This window comes from Myotis lucifugus, unplaced genomic scaffold (genome assembly GCF_000147115.1).
Source record: "Myotis lucifugus unplaced genomic scaffold, Myoluc2.0 scaffold_166, whole genome shotgun sequence".
In the NCBI taxonomy this organism is placed as follows: Eukaryota; Metazoa; Chordata; class Mammalia; order Chiroptera; family Vespertilionidae; genus Myotis; species Myotis lucifugus.
This window is the reverse complement of record NW_005871214.1, coordinates 2,682,235-2,705,821: the sequence shown is the minus strand read 5'-3', so window position 1 is coordinate 2,705,821 and position 23,587 is coordinate 2,682,235. Positions and strand designations below refer to the sequence as shown.

The window sequence follows — 23,587 nt, the reverse complement described above, 5'->3', positions numbered from 1 at the left end:
GAGAACTGCCATTTTAGTAGTACTAAACTTCTAATCCATGAACATGAAATATTTCTCCATTTAGAGCTTCTTTAATTTATCACAGCAATGTTTTGTAGTTTTCTGTGTATACATTTTGCACTTATTTTGTTAAATTTTTCTGAAGTATTGTATTATTTTTATGCTATTGTAGATAGAATTCTTAATTTCATTCTGTTTTTTGCTTATCTATAGAAATTCAAATGATTTTTGTATATTAAGTTTTTAACCTGTGATTTGCTGAACCCATTTATTAGTGCAGTAATGTGGGGGGACGTTAGGGGATTGGGTTTTTTTGTTTGTTTGTTTTTTGGTGAATTCCTTAGGATTTTGTAAATATAAGATCATATTACCTTAGAATAAAAACAATTTTATTTGTTTCTAATCTGGATGCATTTTTTTCTCTTTCTTGGCTAATTGAACTTTTTTTGCTTTTTATTTTAAGTAACTCTATACTTTACCATATGAAAATATTTTAAAGATTACAAAATTATTATATAAAATATAGAGACAACTTATTACAGTTTAATTCAGATACATTAAGAAATTCATCCTTTTAAAAAATCTTCAATTTATGATAAGTACATACAGGCTGTCTTTTTATAATATAACTGGTTTGAAATTAAGCTTATGGAATCAAACTTACATGTGTGTTTCAGAGATATAATGAGCAATGAAAATTTGCCTCCAATAATGCACAATTTAGAAGTTCTTCATTTGGGCTACAATGGAATTTGTAATTTAAATCAGCTGCAACTAAACAGACTAAGAAATTTAAAATTCCTCTTTCTACAGGGTGAGTAGCAACACTGTTAATACATAAGTCTTTGTTATTAAAAACTGACTTGATAGCCCTAGCAGGTTTGGCTCAATGGATAGAACGTTGGCCTGTGGACTAAAGGGTCCTGGGTTCAATTTCCGGTCAGGGCACATGGCATGTGGAAGGTAGCTTGTCAATGATTCTCTCTCATCATTAATGTTTCTATCTCTCCCTCTCCTTTCCTCTCTGAAATTAATAAAAATATATTTGTAAAAAACTGACTTGATTATCATCCTTTTTGATAAGCAAATACAAGCCTCAACATTTACTTAAAACAGATTCACTGATGAAAATATTTTAGTGATCACAAATGGGTTTCTCTTGGGTTATTTACATAAATAATGTCAATGCAACATTCTAGGATTATTGAATATTGCCCTAGAAAATGCAACATTTTATAGCCCTAGAAAATGCAATATCCTAGGACTATGTACAGTATAGTATTACAACATAATTTACTTTTATATCATACTAGAGGCCCAGTGCACGGATTCATGCACTGGTGGGGTCCCTTGGCCTGGCCTGCACCCTCTTGCAATCTGGGATCCCACCAGTGCACGATCGGGGTGGGGAGGGACTGAAGGAGGGCTCCAGGGCGTGTCTGGCCAGTCTCGCCCAGTCCCGATCAGCCAGACCCCAGAAGCAAGCTATACTACTGGTAGGAGCGTCTGCCCCCTGATAGTCAGTGCATGTCATAGCTACCAGTTGAACAGTCAAATGTTCGAACGGTCGCTTAGGCATATATATATATTTTCCTATTTTTAAAACAATAAAAAGTAACCAATGAGTAATTCACAAGAACTTACTAAACCCAGAATTGTGCTAAGTACTGGAAAGGATACAGAAATACTAAATTATTCCTATTATATATAATTTAGATCTTTGCTCTAAAGTAATTTAAGATCCACCTGTAGAAATATACTGAAACAAAAATAAAGTTCTGAATATGTGTCATTAACTTAAGTGCAACAGAAGTTTAGAGAAATTGAAACATTGACCCCTCTATGTATCTAGGAGTCTGAAAAAGTGAAAGAATTTAGAGTGAAAGTGAGCATGACCAAGAGTTTTTCAAGTGAGGGTGTGGGGGAAGGAGAGAGTCATAAGGTCAAGATCGTGGTGTCTATGGGCCAGCACTTAGAAAGGCACTAACCTGATTAAAACAGAACATACAGTTCTCTGGGTGACTTATAAAGTTTCTAAATATTATCAATCTCATGGATAATGCTCATTTTGTAGTTGAAAATAGGTAGGAATTGTAAATTTTTAGAAAAGTGGCATAAAAAAAACAGGGTTTGGAACATTAGTCTAACAATAAAGGGGGTCAAATATTTGGTGATGATAGGAGATTCAACTTTGGGTGGTAAACACACAATGCAATATACAGCATAGTATTGTACACTTGAAATCTATATAATTTTATTAACCAATGTCACCCCAATAAATTTAATTTAAAAACAAAATATAATTATTAAATGACATAGAAGAAAGGTTGGGAGATACATCAGTTAGACATATAGGAAGATAACTGCATAGTTTATCTGAGTATAATAATTTTTCTCTGAAAGACGGACTTTTCTAGACCATTTTTAAGTTTTTAATGCATATTTTTGCCTATCAAAGGTCCTTGCCAGTTGGGTCAAGAACATGGAGAATTAGCCTTAAAAGAACAAAAAACTGAACATAACAATGTCAGATCTTTTAAAAGATACATTGACATAAAAAAAAAGACAACCTACCCCTGGAAGGTCTATTTAATCTAACAATGTATAGGACCAGTGTGTTGTCTAGCATGACAAATTACACTGAGGCAGCCTTATGCTGGAAGTGAAGCAGTTTACTCTGACAGTAATAGCTGTCACTTATTGAGTCATTGGTTAAGGTATTTGTCTACATAGATTATCTAATTCAACCTTCACAGCATAGTAATTTTATAAGCATTTTACAAGAAAAGAAATTGAATCTCAGTGGGGTTAAATAATTAAATTTTTGCCAGTAAATGGTATGGTATAGGATAAAACACAGGTCTGGATCCAAGCATATGCTCTTTCTGGTTCCAAAGTACATGAATGACAATAAGGGCCCGGCTATAGTAGTGTCAGAGAGAACAATAAGTAAGAGGTAAGTCCAAACTGCAGTTTAAAAGAAGTAAATACTAGGATTTAATGACTAACTAGATATATTAGGGGAGAAAAATATAGTCTGATATGTTTTTCATGATTTCATTAGGAAATTGGGCAGAAGGCGGTATTAAAGCAGAATAAAGTCATTGGGAAAGGTTGCTCATTTGCAGTATGGAAAGATCAGTTCTAGACCTGGTGTTGCCATTTTTATGTCTTTGAGGAAATCACTTAACTTCTCTGACCCTTAGTATTATGATCATTAAAAAACAATATTTACCCTGTCCTATTTGGGGACTCTAATAGGAAACACATATAAAAGTATTTTGTCAACTCAAGAGTCATCTTCTCATATAAATGATCATTAATATTTATAAACTATTGATTGCGACAGTAGAGAGAACTCACAGGTTATAAAGAAAGGACTGAGCCCTAGCTGGTTTGGCTCAGTGAATAGAGTGTTGGCCTGCAGACTGAAGGGTCCCGGGTTCGATTCTGATCATGGGCACATGCCCAGGTTGTGGGCTCAATCCCGAGTAAGGGATGTGCAGGAGGCAGCCGATAATGACTCTATCTCATCATTGATGTATCTATCTCTCTCTCTCTCTCCCTCTTCCTTCCTCTCTGAAGTCAATAAAAATATATTTTTAAAAAAGAGAGGACTGAGTTTTTAACATAATGTAATGAATTCTTAATTTTTAATGTGGTTATAGTATAAAATATGTTTTTATGAGAAAGTGTATTAAGGTGTATTTTTTCAACTTAACACAACAAATTCATTTACTTTAATAAATAATTATATGAACCTATTTGAATGCCTATTAGAATAATCAGATATACTCAGGAGCATATCTTTTGTGGCACTTTTATATATCTACTTTTGTCAAAACCAGTAATTAAGACTATTCTAGTACTTAATTACTGAACAGATATTGTGTATGTCACATCTTAATCTTTCAAACATAAAGAGAAAATTTTACAAAATATTGTTTGATGATGTCTTCCTTCTTAAAAATCACATTTCTATTTCTCCTTGGAAATATATTCTTTTAAATACTTTTTCAAAGAGTATTACATATGTCTCCTTTTTTCCCCCGCCCTTGACAGTCCCCTGGCCTCCCCTACCCTACAGTGTCTTATGTCCATTGGTTATGCTTAAGCAATAAAACAATTAAATAAATAAATAAATAAATAAATAAATAAATACTTTTTCAAAAATAAATGTATGAAAATATTTAAATGAAGATAGATAACCCTTCATTCAGGAAGTTTGGGCTCACCTGATATATCATGACTTATCTTTTCTCAGGGAATGAAATCAGTCAAGTTGAAGGGCTTGACAACTTACTAGTTCTTCAGGAATTGGTAGTGGACCATAACCGCATCAGAGCATTTAATGACAGTGCCTTTGCCAAACCAAGCTCCCTGTTGGCACTTCACCTGGAAGAAAACAGACTACGAGAGCTGAACAACTTACAACCTTTGGTAAAACTAGAAAAACTTTTCCTAGGATATAATAAAATCCAGGTAACATTATTTTGTTTTTGTTAAGAGACTTACAAGACTTAACTCCTCTGAACATAAAGCTTCCAAATACACCAATGAAAACTTTGCTAGTGTGTTACTTATCATTTATACGCCAGATACTTTGTGATCAGAGGCATATAAATAGCCTGTGATGCAAAGATGTCCACTCTGCTTCTAGACATAAATCCAACCAACCCACATGCATCCACCTGAAAACAAACAAAAGAAAGGTTAGCTCTAAATGTTCTAAGGCTCACCCAGCTGGCGTGGCTCAATGGTTGAGCTTCGGAGTTTGAGCCAGGAGGTCACAGTTTGATTCCTGGTCAGGGCACATGCCCAGATTGTGGGCTTGATCCCCAGTGTGGAGCGTGCAGGAGGCAGCCAATCAATGATTCTCTCTCATATTGATGTTTCTATCTCTCTCTTCCTCTCTGAAATTTTATATATATACATATATATATATAATGTCCTACGGCTCTTCTGAGCAGTCCTCTCTAAGAGATGGCCTTTGTTCTTGACTACTTTACTCTTGGTCCATGCTATTTCTGCATCTCAATTCCAGACTTCCTCTGGTCCTTTAAACTTCACATATGGACTTGTTCTACCTGACATTTCTGTCATTCCTAATTATGGTTTAATATTCCATCTCCCCCTACTCAAGGCTTCCTTAGGATCCTGCCTTAGTTTTCGCTGCTCAAAATTCAACCTAGACCATTGCCTCAACTGAGCCTGCCCCGACTTTTTCCTGAGATAGTATGCAGATGAGAGGGTTAAAAGTATACATAACTTTATACAGCCCTAACATTTCTCTCAGTGCTTTGGTGATGATCTGTTAGTCCTCCTTTTATCAATTGTACTACTCTGCCCATATCTCTAAAACAAACTCCAAGACAAAATGAACTGTGGGCTGCCCCAAAGGGCAGGGACTGAGTCTGTCCTGCCCACATTTGTGTCCGTATATATAGTGCCTGCTACATAATAGGTACACAATCAATATTTGTCCGTGGCTGTACTTACTCCAGTTCAGAAAGCCTTTGCTTGGGTGATCTAAGGCTAGAAGGTGTCTGAGGCTAGAAGGAAATCATAAGCAGTGCCCTTTTCTACATAGCAATTGGAAAATATACATTCAGAGAAGAAAACATCATGCAATTAATTTATCAAGGTTCAACAAAATTCATCTGAGATAAGACTGCAAAACCCAATGATTCTTACAAAGTTTTATCCACAAAGAAATATAAATTAGGAAAATTGCTATCCTATAAACAATCTTTCCAATGATAGCAACTGAGTTAACACAAAGGATTGTCAAGTTAGACCTACATGAATCAAAGATCTTACCCAGTATCACACTTTACAAATAATTTCAAGAATATACAAGACCTGGGACATTCCCATGGCTTCTCAGGTCCTTTCTTTCCATATCACACACGCACACTGTCCAGCTTAGAATAAAATAAGAGCTCTCCGAACAATATGATCCCATACAACAAGGGAGTGTTTTATTTACAGTTTATATGACATTTTATAGGGAGCCATGCCTGATAATTCTTTACATCCTAGGTTTATTTATTATAAACAGTCCTTAACCAGAGAGATCCACTAAGAGCATCTAATAAACAAGGACCTTCTAGTAAATAACATTGGTCTATTTGACAGAACATCTAGTTATCAGTATACTTATAAGGAGTTTAGACCAGGTAACCTGCTTTTCCCTAGAAGTGTCTCTAACCCCCCTCCCCACCCTACTAACCCACTAAAGAAAGTGAATGAAAGGCAGATCAACTGATATAGCAACTTCCTCCCCAGTAACTTAAACAGGATAATCCTTAGTCAAGCTTATTTATTATCAAAATTTAAGATAGCTAAAGGACAACCACTAGGATAAATCATGGAAGATTATACATTGAATGAAGGGGTATTGATTATTATTTAATTATCAGCCCTTATTTGTTTATTGTGTCCTTGGAATGGTATTTTTCATTGAATTTAAATTGATCATTTTACCATTAAACTTCTTCTAACCATTCAAATTATAGTACCTTAATATGACCATACATTTAGCTGGGGGGAAATGAACTGAGAAGAATAAGGTTAAGTTGGAGATTCTGTTTAATTCTACTGAAAATATTATGTTCTTCAAAATTCTTAACTCTCGGTTCAATTTTTCTTTTTGGGAGTGATCTTCTCTCTAGATTCCTACCAACATGGATAGACTAACACCAGCATTAATTTCCACAACTGGCCAATCAGATTATAATCCCTGAATTAACAAGGATTTATAGCCTAGAAGGGAAAAAGCACTGAAAAATTAGCAAAATAATACTTCCAAAAAAGGTATATGCAGTCCTTTATTAATCTACTTTAAAGTCTTTCATACACTGCATATTCTTGATAACATATTCCAGTTGGTGCTTTTGACTTAGCTATCATGTTTTGGAAAATTGTTGCCAATAGTCTTGCTTCTGCAAGAAGAATCACAGGATCACAGTTGAAAGATGTTATTTAATTCATTCTTATAGTCCTGCTTGGTCCTTGTGTCTAAATGATTCCCCTATCTGGCATCCAACAATTGCATCTACTTTTAAGCATCTCATTTAACCTGTGTAGTAGCTTTTTAAATGTCTGATTTGCTGTATTTATTGAATATTTGGCTTTGTGAGGTTCTCCCTTTCTCAAATTTTCTTATTTCTGGTTATGGCTTTTCCTTTTCTACTTAGAGAAGACCCTTTAACATTTCTTATAAAGCTGGTTTAATGGTGATAAAGTCCTTTCTTTTTTTGCTTGTCAAGAAACCTCTATCTCTCATTCAATTCTGAGTGATAACCTTACTGGGTAAATTCTTCTAGGTTGTAGGTTCCTTTCTTTCAGCACTTTAAAGATGTCCTGCCACTTCCTTCTGGCCTATAAAGTTGCTAAATGAGAAATCAGCTGATAGCTATATAGGGTTTCCTTTTATGTGACTCATTTTTCTCTTGCTTTCTTCAGATTGTCTCTTTAACTTTTGTCATTTAACTACAATATGTCTTGGTGTGGGTCTCTTTGGATTTATCTTGTTTGGGACTCTCTGTGCAAAAAACTAAAATGTACAGTATTTGCAAACTTTCACCAATGTTAAATAAATAAGAAATAATCCAATCCTAGGGAAGACAAGTAATTCAACTAGAGAAATAGTTTTTCAACTACATATATTCCCAGCAAATATATCAGGATGCGTCCACTCAATAGCATATGTTCCTTTATGGTTAAGGTTGTATTGCATATATACATTTGAAATTTGTTTAGACTGATTCACCTTCTTTTCCACACTTCTGAGTCAATTCTCTAGGAAAGTAATCAATTATAATCTGAGTCCTAGAATAGATCATAACTTTTCTGAGAAAAAAAAAATTGTCTTTTCTTGTAACTGCTGCTATATGTCCTCTTTCCCATGTTAGAATGTCATCTCTGCCAATCATGTATTTGGAATCAATATTACACAGACTTGTCTTTAATCAACAATACAGAATATTGTCACTCAAGCTCACTTCACAGGATTCAATCGTGAGCTAGCTGCAATCCAACACATATATAATTAGCTTCAAATCAGTATATATTTGAAGATGTTGGATCTAACCAAATAATAACTTATTGACTTTTAAATAGGATATAGCAGAACTGGAAAAACTTGATGGTATCTCTTCTCTCAGAGAGCTTACAATTTATGGCAATCCAGTGAGTATGTTACTTTTCTAACTTACTAGTTAATTTACTTACAGTTATACATAATTTATTTTTATATAAAGTGAGAAAGGATTAATTTTATTTGTTTTATGTATTCACAGACAGTTTTCCAAGCACAATTTATTGACTAGTGTCTTCTTTCATCTGGTTCCAATATAAACTTCCATTGTCATATACATGAGGCTCAGTTTTAGGGTTCTACATTATATTCATTGGCCTATTTGCCAATTCCTGTATACCAATATTATCCTGTGTTAATTACTAAAGTTTTATATTAAGTCTTGATATCTGATAGAGTAAGCACCTCTCCTTCTATTCTACCTTCTGTTTTTCTTTCTTCACTGTCTTGGCTATTCTTGGCCCTCTACTCTTTCTATGAGTTTCAGCAAACAGCTTCTCAAGTTATATGAGAATCTTGATATTTTAATTAGAATTGCATTGAATTTAAATTAATTTAGGAAGAAATTTGCCACCTTTCCTGTTGGAGTCACTGAAGGCATCTAATAAGTAGCACCATTATTCACCTAATAACAAACTGAGAAATATGATAGTGGCAGATGAGAAGTGAAAATATTTTGCTTAGCTTAGTGAGAAAGCCAAGTGGGCCTGCTAAGTGGGCCTGCTAACAGATTCCAGAAATAAGCAATCATGATTACCCATTAGCAGAAAATACTTGACTGAGGAGCTCTTTCCAACAGTGAGCTCTTTCCAAAATGAAAGATGGGAACTAAACAAGCCCAATTTATTATTTCCAGATTTATTAAATCACCCTACTTCCCCAGTGGAAAAGTGAAATGATTGAGAGAGCCCAGTAGTGTTACATCAGAGAGCTATTTCCACACAAAAAAAACAAAACACAAAAAAACAAAAAACAACAACAACAATAAGCAGTCTCCCCTAATATTTATAGCATTAATCCTTCCCATTCATAAACACAAATATCCCTACATTTTTTATGTCCTTTAATTTTCTCCTAAAGATTTTAATCATCTTTGATTAGATTTATTGTTGTTTTAATGGCTGTTTTAAACAATGTCTTTTTACACTTTTCTAATTGTTTATTGCTGGAGTATAGAACTTCTGATTTTTGCATATTCTTCTTTATCCAGGAACCTTGCTAAACTCTCTATTTTAGTTCTAATGGATTGTAAACTTTGTTGCATTTTCTCTGTAGACTATCATATTATCTATAAACTAGAGGCCCAGTGCACGAATTCGTGCACCAGTGGTGTCACTCAGCCTGGCCTGTGAGATTGGGCCAAAACTTGCTCTCCGACATCCCCCGAGGGGTCCTGGATTGTGAGAGGGCACAGGCCAGGCCAAGGGAACCCACCAGTGCACTATCAGGGCTGAGAAGGGATGCGGGAGGTTGGCCAGCTGGGGAGGGACTGCAGGAGGACTCCAGGGCATGTCTGGCCCATCTGTTGGAGTGTCTTCCCCCTGGTGGTCAGTGCACGTCATAGCAATTGGTCAACCGGACGACTATCTGCCCCCTGGTGGTCAGTGCACATCATAGCGACTGGTCGACTGTCTGCCCCCTGGTGGTCAGTGCACATCATAGAGAGCGGTTGAGCAGCCTTAGCATTCATTAGCATATTACGCTTTGATTGGTTGAACAGCCAACCAGATGACTAGACACTTAGCATATTAGGCTTGTATTATATAGGATGACTCAATTATTTCTTTCCAATCCTTATGTTTTTTTATTTCCTTTACTTCACTTGATGTGCTGACTAGGACCTCTGGTACAGTGTTGAATAGAAGCAATTATAGTAGGTTACTAACTTCAAAAGAATGTGTCTAAGTTGTCACTGTTAAATATGATGTTTGCTCTAGGTTATGGGTAGATAACCTTCAACATTTTAAGGAAATTCCTTTCTTTCCGGTTTATTATGAATGGATATTGGGTTTTGACTGGTTGGTAACACAGTTTTTCTCTTTAATTTGTCAATATGTAAATTAGATTAATAGACTCTAGTGTTGCCCTAGCCAGTATGGCTCAGTGGATAAGAGTCGGCTTGCGGACTGAAGAGTCCTTGGTTCAATTCCAGTCAAGGGCACATGCCTGGGTTACAGGCTTGATTCCCAGTGAGGGGCTTGCAGGAGGTAGCCAATCAATGATTCTCTCACATCATTGATGTTTCTAGCTCTCTCTCCCTTTCTGAAATCAATAAAAATATATTACATTTTTAAAAAATAGACTCTAGTGCTTAACCACCCTAAAATTCTTGGGATGAATACTATTTAGTCATGTTTTTACTTTTCTGGATTTAATTTGCTAAGATTTCATGTAGCATACATAGCTGTACCTATAGAAATAAGTAAATTTATAATATAATTCTATCTTTTTATACTATTCAAGTTCATCAAACTTTTTTATTTGCCTCATGAAATTAACTGTGGAATTCTCCCTCTTTTTCTAGTCTATGAGTTAGCTTATCTAGGAGAAGACACGTATTCCTTAAAGGATAATTAAATATTATCTCTAAAACCATCTGGGCTTAATAAGTAGATTTAAACTACTTATTCAAATTCTTCAGTGACTACAAATCTAGTCATGTTTTCTATTTCTTCAAAAGCCAGTGTTAAGCAGTCTTATTTTTCTATAAAATTATCCTTTTCATCTGAATTTTAAATGTATTGTTATCATTGTATTCTCATGAATTTAAAAAATTTCCATTCTATTTGTTATCTTTTTATACGTAAGTTTCTTGATTTTTGCTTTTTTCTTCTTTTATTATTGACAAGGCTTACTAAAAGTTTGTCTATTGTATTACTCTTTTCAAATAACCATATTTTGGTTTTATCAAATGTATTATTTCTCTTTTTTTATTTCATTAATTTCCATCCTTTATTATTTCTTTCTTTTAGTTTCTTAGAATTTGCTTTTAAAAAGACGCTTAAGTGGATTCCTCACTCATTAATTTTTTATGTTTCTTGTAACTGAATAAGTTTTAGGTTACAAAATATTGCATTAGCAGCATTCTAAAAGTTTTGCTATGTAGTGTTTTTCCTGTTCCTTTTTTGAAAATGTATTTTTATTGATTTCAGAGAGGAAAGGAGAGGGAGAGATAGAAACATCAATGATGAGAGAGAACCGTTGATCAGATGCCTCCCATACACCCCAAATGGGGATTGAGCCCACAACCCAGCATGTGCCCTGACCAGGAATTGAACTGTGACCTCCTGGTTCATAGGTCAATGCTCAACCACTAAGTCATGCTGTCTGGGCAAGCAAGCGGATTTATTAAGGAGGCAAAGCAAGTAAATTTATTAAGAATACTCTTGCCATAAAGCACAAGCGAGCAACTCAGCTTGTCTGAGTGCCCTGCCTGGTGGGGGATTAAGGGTTTTATACCTTTACCCTCTATAGCAGTGGTTCTCAACCTTCCTAATGTCAAGACCCTTTAATACAGTTCCTCATGTTGTGGTGACCCCCAATTTCATTGTTACAAATTGAACATAATTAAAGCATAGTGATTAATCACAAAAACAGTATGTAATTATATATGTGTTTTCCGATGGTCTTAGGCGACCCCTGTGAAAGGGTCGTTCGACCCCCAAAGGGGTCGCGACCCACAGGTTGAGAACCGCTGATCTATAGGTTTCAAGGTTCCCTTGCCAGATAGAATAGATTTCAAGGTCCCCCTTTTACATTGTTGTGGCTTTTCCAAGAAGTTAGAAAACACCTGGAGATTTTATCTTGGCAAGTAACAAGACTACTGACTTCTTCCCTTTCTTCCCCTTTCTTCCCCCTTCCTCACCTTCTGCCCTAGCAGCTAATCTGTCCTGCCTAACATTCCCCCCTTAAGTGATACCAACCCAGTGCTTTTAGGGCTTTTGTTATTTGTCTTCCAGAGTTTATGTGTCCTTGGGTTTAGCTGGAAAAAATGACATTAATTTGGCCTTTGCTCTCTATTTTCCCAGGCCAGGGTGATTTAGGCTATGTATTCTCTGGTTAGAAGGAGAGATATAAACCACTTACTCTCAAGTGTCTTGCTTGGGTAAGATAAGGTCTTGTGATTCACAAGATAGCTGAAAGCTGCCCAAACTGTTTGTCCATGCTTAATTTTCTTATCTCAGTTTCCCTGTTCTACTTGCCCAGGGATTTTCCTAGCTTCTTACTACCCTGCCACATTATTACATTTTAGTTAGAGGAACCTATTTATTATAATCTTTGGTATTTACTAAGCTTGCTTCATGGCCAAAAATGTGGTCAAATTTTTCCTTTCACTCAATTATTTGTCTTAGAGACCTCTCTCCATTAATGTATATGTATCTGCTACATTTTTAATAAATAGTTTATTCATTCCTTTTGATGACTGTTTTGTTATCACAAATAGCACAACACATGATTGTGTTGTCAGTCCCATGTTCAAGGATTTGCTAGAAGGACTGGCTTGTGGGACTTAGCATATAGTTGTACTTATGGCTAAGATTTATTACAGTGGTATAGTGAGGATACACAGCCAGGTGATGAGTGAAAAAGACATAGGCAGAGTCTGGAGAAATCCATGTGCAGCCTTCCTTATGCTCTTTCTCTCCCATGAGAAGTCACACAATACATACTCTTCACTCAGCAACAAAAATGCAGCAACATGTGTGCTATGTTTCTGCCTAGGGAATCCCAATAGACTTAGCACTCAAGAATTTTGTTGGGGGCTAGTCACATAGGTACCCTATGCCTATCACATACCAAAATTCCAGGATCTCAGAAGGAAAGCAGGTTGAGCATAAATCATATTATTGTATAAGTAGTCTATGTACAGTGAAAGTTTAGGATGGTGGAAACACTTCCAAAATCTAAGTACCAAACATTAGTCAAGAACTATCCTTGTAAGCAGACCCTTCTAAAAATAACAACCTCAGGCCTACTATGTTAACTCTTTCTCCACACCTTCTTATGCACATATGCAAATATTTTTAAGAGTAGTTTGGTACTATGAAGTGATAGATTATACAGTTCAATAGATGTGTATTGAATTAAACTGGATAGTGCCTGTTGGAAAATATGCTTCAAACTAATTACTTACAAGTGAACTTTTATAATACAAGCCTATTCCTGAGGTAGGATTGCCTGGAATTAATGAACAATATTATATACTAGAGGCCTGATGCACGAAATTCGTGCAAGGGGTTCGGCCCTCGCAACCCTGGCTTCGTCCAGAAGGACATCTGGATGGTCATTCAGCTGTCTAGTCTAATTAGCATATTACGCTTTTATTATTATAGATGTACTCTAAAAAAGAGACTAAACCTCCAAATGGTAGCCTTAGTTAGAAAAAAGAAAAGTTCTTACTTTCATTTAGCGTAACAGGGAATTGAGAAATCTTTCAGAAAGGGAGCTCATATTTGTATCATCTACCTCTTTGTTGCCCATGGTAAACTTCCTTTTCTATAAAAGTTAACATTTGAAATAAAAGATTTTCTTAATAAATTATTTTTATCTTTAATCAGATTTCTAGGAAAATGGTACATCGCCATATGCTCATATTTCGACTGCCTAACTTACAGATGTTAGATGGAATTCCTGTGAATTCAGATGATAGGGCAAAAGCTGAATTTCACTTCTCTGAACTACAAGCAAGGAAAAATTCGGTAATAATTATATTATTTATACCTTTTCTTTTAAAATATATATATTATTAGTAAATGAACATTCTATGTTGTGCATTTTTACTTAAATATTTAAACCCAGGCTATGATGTTTTTGTAGATTATTTAGTATCTTTTTAGTTATTACTATCAAAGACTTGATCTGGTGAATAGAGCACTCAACACACACACACACACACACACACACACACACACACACACTCACAAGCCAGGGGAGCTCCTTTTTCTAATAACATACTTTGATATAAAGCTAATTATTTAAAATGTGTGCCTCTTGCTCAATATGTATGATAATGCTCTAAGGTAAGAGACTACAACATATCCTATATAATAAAACCCTAATATGCAAATCGACCGAATGGCGGAATGACTGGTGGAACGGTCAGTCACTATGACATGCACTGACCACCAGGGGCAGACACTCACTGCAGGAGGTGTCCCCTGGTGGTCAGTGCGCTCCCACAAGAGGAGCACTGCTCAGCCAAAAGCCAGGCTCACAGATGGCGAGGGCAGCAGCAGTGGTGGGAGCCTCTCCTGCCTCCACTACAGGCAGGCGGTAAGGAGCAAGGAGTCCCGGACTTCGAGAGGGATGTCTGACTTCCAGCAGGTGGACATCCCCTGAAGAGTCCCAGACTGCAAGAGGGCACAGGCCGGGCTGAGGGACGCCCCCCCTCCAGTGCACAAATTTCATGCACTAGGCCTCTAGTCACTTTTATAAACAGAAACTAGCAAAACTCTTTCCACTTAGATAGGAAGGGAAGGAAGGAATTCTAACCACAACTCTCTGGACTGTGTAGTTCATCTAACAAGAGAGATGTGTATCTCTTTTTCTGTATATTGGTAGAATAATTGGGCCTTTACCCATGAACCCTAAAAAGGTATTCTTTCCTAAAAATGGTAGGAAAGAAATTAGAGAGAGAAGCCACCAAAGCATATCATAAGGAAATTCTATCATTGACCATCCTCCAAAGACTAAATTTAGCACAGAAAAGCTATGATATATTTTTTTTAAAGAAGCAGCATGATTAGAGCAATGCCTTTGCAAGGGTTTAGGAAGAAGAGGCTAAAGACAGGAAAACCAGTTAAAAAGCTTTTAAAATAATCCAAGAAGGAGATTATGAAGACCTGGACTGGTTGGTATTGTTGGTGGGAGAAGGGCAGTGAGAAGGTAAGTGAACCTTTAATGTAAATGAAAGCCAGAGAGCATAGACCTTAGCAAATGAAGATTATTTCTAAAAGTTATGTTGAGGAAAGAGATATGACTTACTATATGACTTTACTATAGTTGCTTTCACTTAGATTACCCGACTCTCTCCATTCCCTCTGTAAAACAAACTAAATCTCAGAGCACACTGAATATGCTATATTCCTCTCCAGTCCATTTTAACTTTCAGTAATATATTCACATATTTTTCAAGAGTTGGCTGTGTGTGTTCTCAAGATTTAATGTTCTCTTATTTTAAATAAGCATACACTAAAATGCAAATTTTAAATTACTATTTCTCTGTTTCTATGCACACACACACACACACACACACACACACACAATGTCAAATTAGGTTAGGAGGGGAAAATGGCAAAATATGGGAGAAAATGGCAAAATATGGGAGAAAATTACAAAGATTCAGACAAAATATGTGGGAAAATTCTTTCAAATTTTCTCCAGATGTCTTTAAATTCTTGCTACTTTAAAGAAACCAAAACTAGACATTTTAAAGAAACCAAAACTAGACATTGTAGGCAAAACCTTAGGTGTGATTTATCCAAGAAGACCTTGGCCCTTCATCAAAACATTGTTGAATGCATGTATTTTATGCTTTAAAATTTTTAGAGAGAAATATGAATTATATATATATATATATATATATAATATATATATATAATATATATATATATATATAATTTTTAATTATTCCCTGACATTTTTATTAACCTTGACTTTTTTTTAATTAACCAAAAAGATTCTATTATAGGTCAAAGGAGCTATGGAGGCCTGTGAGACTTAAGGTGTACAATGTTAATAAAGATTACCTAGATTAGGCCAAGGAAACTGGTTTATTTGTGGGTTATATCTCAAAAAAATTTTTCTAAAAACTATGTTTTGTGAAAAAAAATCTTAGTTACTAATCTGTATGATATATCTAAGAAAGAGAATGATCTAATATCATCTACTGAAATTATTGTCACAAGTTCCAGTCTTTCAAAGCTCAACAAATAATCAAATAAAATTTAATTCAGTGATTTAAGCCTCCTTTCCCTTTCTCTATTTCATATTTCTGGAGCAAGTCACTACTTGCTTCCAGGAGTGGAAAACTTTGGTTTCCTATTCCTGCTATAACAAATTACCTTAGGTTTAGTGACTTGAAACAACACAATTTTTTATCTTACAGTTCTGAAGGTCAAAAGTCCAAAAAATCAGTCTTACTGAGCTAAAATCAAAAGTATTGGCAGGGCAGCATTCCTTCTAGAAGCTCTAGAAGAGAATTTATTCTTTTCTTTTCAAACTTCTAGAGGCTTGTGGCCCTCTTCCAGCAATGGCATTATTTTGACCTCTGATTCCATCACTAAATTACATCTTCTTTCACTCTGACCCTCCTGCCTTCTTCTTCTAAGGACTAAATACAATCTTATAATTGTGTTGGACTTACCTAGATAAACCAGGATAATCTACCCATTTCAAAACCCTTAATTTAATTATGACTGAAAAGTTCCTTTACCATGTAATGTAGTAGTCACAGGTTTTGGAGATTAGGGTGTGGACATTTTTTCGAGGGATGGATTTTCTGCCTACCACACCATATATGTGAGGGCTCCAGTGAGAGACCTATAAAAATCGTCACATTAAAATTTATAAATTCACCCTAACTGGTTTGGCTCAGTGGATAGAGCGTCAGCCTGCGGACTGAAGGGTCCCAGGTTCGATTCCAGTCAAGGGCATATACCTTGGTTGCAGGCACATCCCCAGTAGGGAGTGTGCAGGAGGCAGCTAAATTGATGTTTCTCTCTCATCAATGTTTCTAACTCTCATCCCTCTCCCTTTCTCTCTGTAAAAATATCAATAAAGTATATTTTTAAAATTTATAAATTCTATTTCAAGGTAATGTTGACTGAATTTGAAAAATTACATATAATTACATATAAATTCACTAAATTACATATAAGGATATCACTTGGCATAACTTTAAAGATCATTAATTTTCATATATATTATTAATTGAATTAGATAGCAGAAAAATTACATAAAGTCAAATTTTAGTCAATGATGAGTATTTCACTAGAGGGTTTGCTTGATGCCTATTCTTTTCTGTTTCTCATATAGTGAACTCATTTTCCCATTACTTTGCTATGATGTTGTCTTGAATGATTCTAGATACCTATTCTTGCCATTTGAATCAGAGCCATATATAAAAATTAAGTTCTTATATATGTCAACTTATTCTATATGTAAACATTTAATTTTTTAAAATTTATCAATACATGATTAATAATATAAATGGGATATTTGACGTCTTTATTCTAGAGCAGTGATGGCGAACCTTTTGAGCTCGCTGTGTCAGCATTTTGAAAAACCCTAACTTAACTCTGGTGCCATGTCACATATAGAAATTTTTTGATATTTGCAACCATAGTAAAACAAAGACTTATATTTTTGATATTTATTTCATATATTTAAATGCCATTTAACAAAGAAAAATCAACCAAAAAAATGAGTTCGCGTGTCACCTCTGACACACGTGTCATAGGTTCGCCATCACTGTTCTAGAGAAACCTATTTTAAAATTCAATAATACTTTTTTTATTTTCATGCCTAGAACAAAATTGAGCCATTATTTCTTTTAGCTGTTTAGGAGACAGAATACTTTTGAAGTTTATCAGTTATCTTTGTATTTTTCTTTGTTGAAGTTGCTGCTGTTCTTTCTTTTTAAACAGCAAATAAAGAAGGAATAAATGAAACCTAAAATTGTCCTTTAAACCAACACATTTTTGGTGCTTTGGTTTCAGAAGAAAATTTGACAACATTCTAGATTAGTAATGGGAGAGAGCCCCAGAAAGGAATTGGTTTAGGGAATTTGGGATTTGCCAGCTTTAGTAAAATCCCTGATGTCTTAATGTTCATTACAAAGCTGCATTCTTGACAACACTCACTGAAATATGAAGAAAATCAGTTATTTTATACAAATGCAAAAGCCTATGTCTCTAAAGAAATTGTCATATATTCAGAATTTACATTTTTTAAAGTATAAACAGGATCAGTCTTAATGAAGACACAGAAAGCACTAATTTCTAGGGAAACCAAGAGTCTCCCTCCTCTATTTACTGATTCTGAAATTCTTTAAAAAGCCTCTTAATCCTCAACTAACTTAAAAGGTAAACACTATTTAGAGAGTGAGCACAATCATTACAAGTGATTGTTATAAGATGCTTTTCTTAGTCCTCATTTTATTTGTTTGTTTTGAAAAACTAATTTACTGCAAGGCTCCTGATGAGATACTGTGAGGATATGAAAATGTAGAAGATAGAACTTCTACCGTCCAGAAGTTTCTGTTCAGAAAAGAAGAACAAACATTACAAAGGGGAAAGGCTTAATTTTTATTTTCTTAATTCTACATTTTTATTGTGAAGATCTTTTGGAAAGGGGTTGGTGCCATCACATTGGATTCTAGTGATGAATACAATGCATCTGAAAAGACAGAACATAGTGTTCTGTGGGAGGTTAAAGACCCAAAGACTGTTTAACAGATTTTGCCTCTAACTAACTCTGAGTTTAGACAAATATGTAAGTCATAACCTAAAAAATTTTTATTATCAAATGGGGCTTATGGTAGAACTAAACCTATTGACTTGAGTTTTGGAGGTGAGGGTTCTTAATTGTTTTTATTTTATTACATAGTTTATTCCTGTTACCAACGCTCCTATGGATGGTGGACCATTTGGCCAAGTGAAATCTCCCATAAAGATAACAAATATAATTCTGCCTGGTGGATTTAGCCATTACTTGGGATCTGACTTCACTTTAACTCCTGAAGTTGAAGGTATTTTGACAGAGTTTCAAAGTGAATATTCAACAAACAAAAAAATAACAAAACCCACTTCATTTGAAACAAAACTCTGTTTAATTTCTATGACTACTTAAAATTGCATGTTTTAAATTTACACTTTAAAATTGCATGTTTCATCTGGCCATTCTGATTTCAAAGAAGTCTGTAGTATTTTTTGGTTCTGCTCAGCTATTAATACGCTGTAACTAAACATGTGTTTGCAATTCAAACATTGTGATACTTGCACAATTCTTTCCTGACATTTTTTTTAAAGTTTTTATTTCATTTTGTATATTTTATAGCAAATGACAACTAATACCAGTTCATTAGTACATCCTGCTGAAAGTAGAAAATAGAGGCTTAAAAATATTGATAATAAGACTTGTGTGGTTTAAAAGATATCTTAGAAAGAAAAGATCAGACTTTATCCTTGAAACCATAAATATTCATGGAGACAACACTAGTGTAGAATTTTAGAGGTAGAGCTCTAAAGGAGAAAGTATGCTACAAGGACAGGGCATGGAAATGGTTCATTCTATTATGTACATTTTAATTCAGGCTTGGATCATATCTTTCCCCTAATTTCAGATCTTCACTGATGACCATTTGGTGAAAGTGGGATTAGCTGCTCCTTCTCTGAGGGGCTCATCTCTTCCATTGCTTTTAATATCCCACATTGCTCAGGCCACTGTTGGACAATAAAACTGAACATCACAATAACTGTAAAAAGATCTAAGAGCCTGCTAAGAATAACAGATTGTTCTATGTGATTATTTTTCAGGAAAACTCAGTTAAAAGAAACCCACCATAATTTACTCTGTTAAGATATTATTTTTAATTTATTTTTCATACTTCTACATACTTATGGTTTCAAGGTTTTAATCATAATCAGAATGTTTATGATTTTATCTAGTAAATAGAGCTATCTGTAAAACTGGATGTACCAAATTATTAGGCTCCTTAACAAGATAATACCATCTTCAGGAAAGTCATCCTATATAATAAAAGGCTAATATGCAAATCGACCGAATGGCAGAATGACCCATCACTATGATCGCACTGACTACCAGGGGGCAGATACTCAATACAGGAGCTTCCCCCTGATGATCAGTGTGCTCCCACAGGGAGAGCGCCGCTCAGCCAGAAGCTGGGCTCATGGCTGGTAAGCACAGCAGCGGTGGCAGGAGTCTCTCTCGCCTCCGCGGCAGTGCTAAGGATGTCTGACTGCGAGAGGGTGCAGGCTGGGCTGGGGGACCCCCTCCCCGCTGAGTGCATGGATTTTGTGCACTGAGCCTCTAGTCAATGTATGTGGCATTAGTTCAACCCTGGATTCATCTCCATAACTTCCTTCTCAGATATCTTTCTTCAAGATTCATTGTGCAACTATTTTTTAGGATTTTCTGGAAAGATCCTGTGATTTCTTATAGTCTACTAGGGGTCCAGTGCACCTTGAAAGGAACTGTGGGCTGCGAGGCTGTGGTGGGCACAGGGGTGGGTCTCAGCCGATCCTCCATGTCCCTGCCTGGCCCCTCCTGCCACGGCCCCCAGTCCCCTCTCTGCCGGCAGTCCCGCTCCCACTGCTGCCACTCCCACGTGCTGACAGCACCAGCCCCGCTCACACCTGCTGATGGTGCAGAGTGATTTGGACCAGCACCAGCAGTGGGTGCGAGCAGGTGCCCACCTTGGTATGGTGTCCCCGCTGCTACCCCGATTGCCCCTTAGGGGCAGGGGGAGGTGGAGAGGTGGAGGTGGAGAGGTCCTCAGGGGCAATCAAGGCTGGCAGCCCCAGCTCACACCTGCTGGGATTGGCACCAGGTGCCGGCAGCGGGTGCAAGTGGCAGCTCCAGCACCAGCTGTGGGTGCCAGCGGGACCAGCACCGGCAGCAGGTGCAAGCAAAGAATTTTCAGTAACCACCAGTGGCTCGTCCCGATGACAGCAACCGGTGCCCGTCTTGGTATGGTGTCCCCACTCACCTGCTCCACCATCCTGCTGTGGCCAACACCTGCCATGTTCTGCGTACGCCCCCTGGTGGTCAGTGCATGTCATAGCGACCAGTTGTTCGGTTGTCCGGTTGTTCCACCATTTGGTCTATTTGCATATTAGCCTTTTATTATATAGAATGTTTTGTCAGCTTTTATTTTGAGAATTATGGTCATTTTATCTATACATCTATTATAGTACACCGCTCTGGATATTTATATTCTTAAAAATTACCTAGAGAGGGAAGATTGAAGAGGATAAGCGGGATGAATGGTGATGGAAGGAGACTAGACTTGGGATGGTGAACACATAATGCAATGTGCGGATGATGTACTGTAGAACTGTACATTTGTAACCTATATATTTTATTGAACAATGTAACCCCAATAAATTCAACTTAAAAAAAGCTAGAAAGGATCAAATTGATTCACTAGCTCAGAGAGTTAAGCATTAAGTGCTAAAAATATATTACAATTCTATATTTATTAAACATTTTAATTCATATTATGAAATATGTGTAGCATACATTCAGCTGAAGGACAAATTTTTATCATTTATTTTATTGATTAATGTATCTATTGTTTCATAACTACTAATTTCAGAAAAAAAAACCAAGAATGCAGGAATTCTGACAAATAATCCTCGGAGCATCCATGCAGAAATAGCTTTTCGGCAACTCAGAGGAATAACTCTCTCTCCGTCTCTTTTATCACATCAGAATATGGCATCTCCAACGGCACAAATGTACCAAAGCAACCAAGATGAGGGAAGGTAAAGCTATTCTGTGCTTTAATATAATTTCTCATCATTAAAAAACTTTCTTAAATCTGCTAGTCATTTATAAAAATAGGAAATATTGTTATATACTATTGCATATTCATTCTGAGAACTGAGAAAAACTATCACATAGCATGGACTTCTTATCCCACATTCACCAAATCTTTCCTGAAGTCCAGTATTTTTGCATCATAATCCAAAAAGGCTTAGTTAGAATGGCTATCAAGGTAGAAGAGTGCTCACCTAGTACTTGTGTGAGGGAAAATTTAATTACATGGAAACTACTTTTAATTGTATTCTCTCCCAAGTCACTTCTACTCACTGAATATGCAAAGCAGATCACTTATGTTTTAAACAATAATTTCAACTCTCTGAAATCACAAAGACTGAGAATTTTGTAAATTCTTCAAATCTCTCCTTATAGCTCCTATTTGCCCTTCCCCCTTCTGGACTCTAGCCCTAGAGGCCAGCTCAATGCCTAAGAGCCTGCTACTTCTCATTAAGAACTCACTCTGCTGCTCAAAACCTGTTTGCCTTGATTTCCAATTGTTACCTGTCTACCAGCCTCTTGGTGGCCAAGCTCTAGGTCATCTATTAGAGGGACCTACTCAGCAGCAGATCTAGCTTAGGCCTGGCTCTTGCTGTACTGACTTCCCTGCTGTAATCAGTCATGTCCCATTGAGTCCTCAGGATAACCCAATTTTTAGATAGCCAAAAATTAGGATCATTTTCTCTTTTGTATCTTTTTGAACTTTACACATATAAAATACAGAAATTATTTACTGCAGAATTATCTTAAGTTAGCTGATCCATTAAGAACTTGTCACAATTATTTGACTCAAATATTTTATTTCTGACAGAATTCCTGGCAGACACTTCCCAAGATCAAATAGAATGGCACTACCTAAAGAGAAATGAACATACACCAAGAAACCTCTTTCTGTTTAGTAGTTGTGCAAAAACTAGCAGATAATGTCGGGGGGCGGGGGGCGGGAAAGATAATCATGTTACGTATGTTACTAAAGCACTTCAGTTTCATGTGAAGGTAATCTTTGTCACCCTTAGTGAATTTCATTTACTAACTTTTTAAAAATATTTTTTTATTGATTTCAGAGAGGAAGGGAGAGGGAGAGAGAAATAGAAACATCAATGAGAGAGAATCAAGGCTCAGCAGCCTCCTGCACGCCCCCTTACTGGGGATCCAGCCCACACCCTGAGCATGTGCCCTGGCAGGGAATCAAACCATCACCTTCTAGTTCATGGGTTGATGTACAACCACTGAGCAACACTGGCTCTCTCTTAAATTTTCTTTATGGTTATCTTAATTATTCGATTAGATTTCTATATTAGAAAAATTATTAACTATTATATATACAACAATTTAAAAAGATACGAGTGACATAAAAGTCCAAAGGCTCAAATATTTAGTCCTGGTATTGGAAACCTTTGGTTATAAAATCTCGTTGTGGCCTATCATATGAACACTTGGAGTGCGGGAAACGAGTTAAGTCGGCTCGCGTGAATTGCGCGTACTCCGCGGGAGCCGTCTTTAACTCGGTTCATATAGATTTGCGGTGGAGTGCGGGAAACGTGTAAACTCGGGCCGATTGTAACTGCGTATTACCAAATATTTGTTTGTAATCCACCCTTTTGGTGGATGGAACAAAACCAAAAGACAGAGCCATCTTATATTTTGGCGGGAAATTCACCCGCACTCCAAGTGTGAAGATACTAAGAAACGTAATTTTAGGAAAATAAGCATGCTTTCATTTGTAAAATATGTTCATTTAGAGTTACCTTAAATTAAAGCATACAGTTCTTACCAAACAATTGTTACTAAAGCAAGTTGAGTTTAACCAGTTGAATCACAGATCAGTTTTTTTAGGACTATACTTGGAAAAAAAATCCTCAAACTGGGTTTGCTCTAAGAATTGTTTAGAGGCAAACCTGGACATCAATAGCTAGCTCTTCC

General features: G+C 36.1%; 1 protein-coding gene across 1 annotated transcript in view; it reads left to right on the top strand.

Annotated features, from left to right (window-relative positions):
• Window positions 1-22,533, top strand: part of LOC102417625 (leucine-rich repeat-containing protein 9) — a 92,572-nt gene extending 70,039 nt beyond the window's left edge. The window contains exons 27-33 of the mRNA XM_023759926.1: window positions 678-814; window positions 4,265-4,482; window positions 8,125-8,193; window positions 13,660-13,800; window positions 18,710-18,851; window positions 21,441-21,609; window positions 22,476-22,533. Of these exons, the coding sequence (XP_023615694.1) occupies window positions 678-814; window positions 4,265-4,482; window positions 8,125-8,193; window positions 13,660-13,800; window positions 18,710-18,851; window positions 21,441-21,609; window positions 22,476-22,533 (934 nt within the window). The remainder of the gene's footprint in view (window positions 1-677; window positions 815-4,264; window positions 4,483-8,124; window positions 8,194-13,659; window positions 13,801-18,709; window positions 18,852-21,440; window positions 21,610-22,475) is intronic.
• The last annotated feature ends 1,054 nt before the right edge of the window (window positions 22,534-23,587 follow it).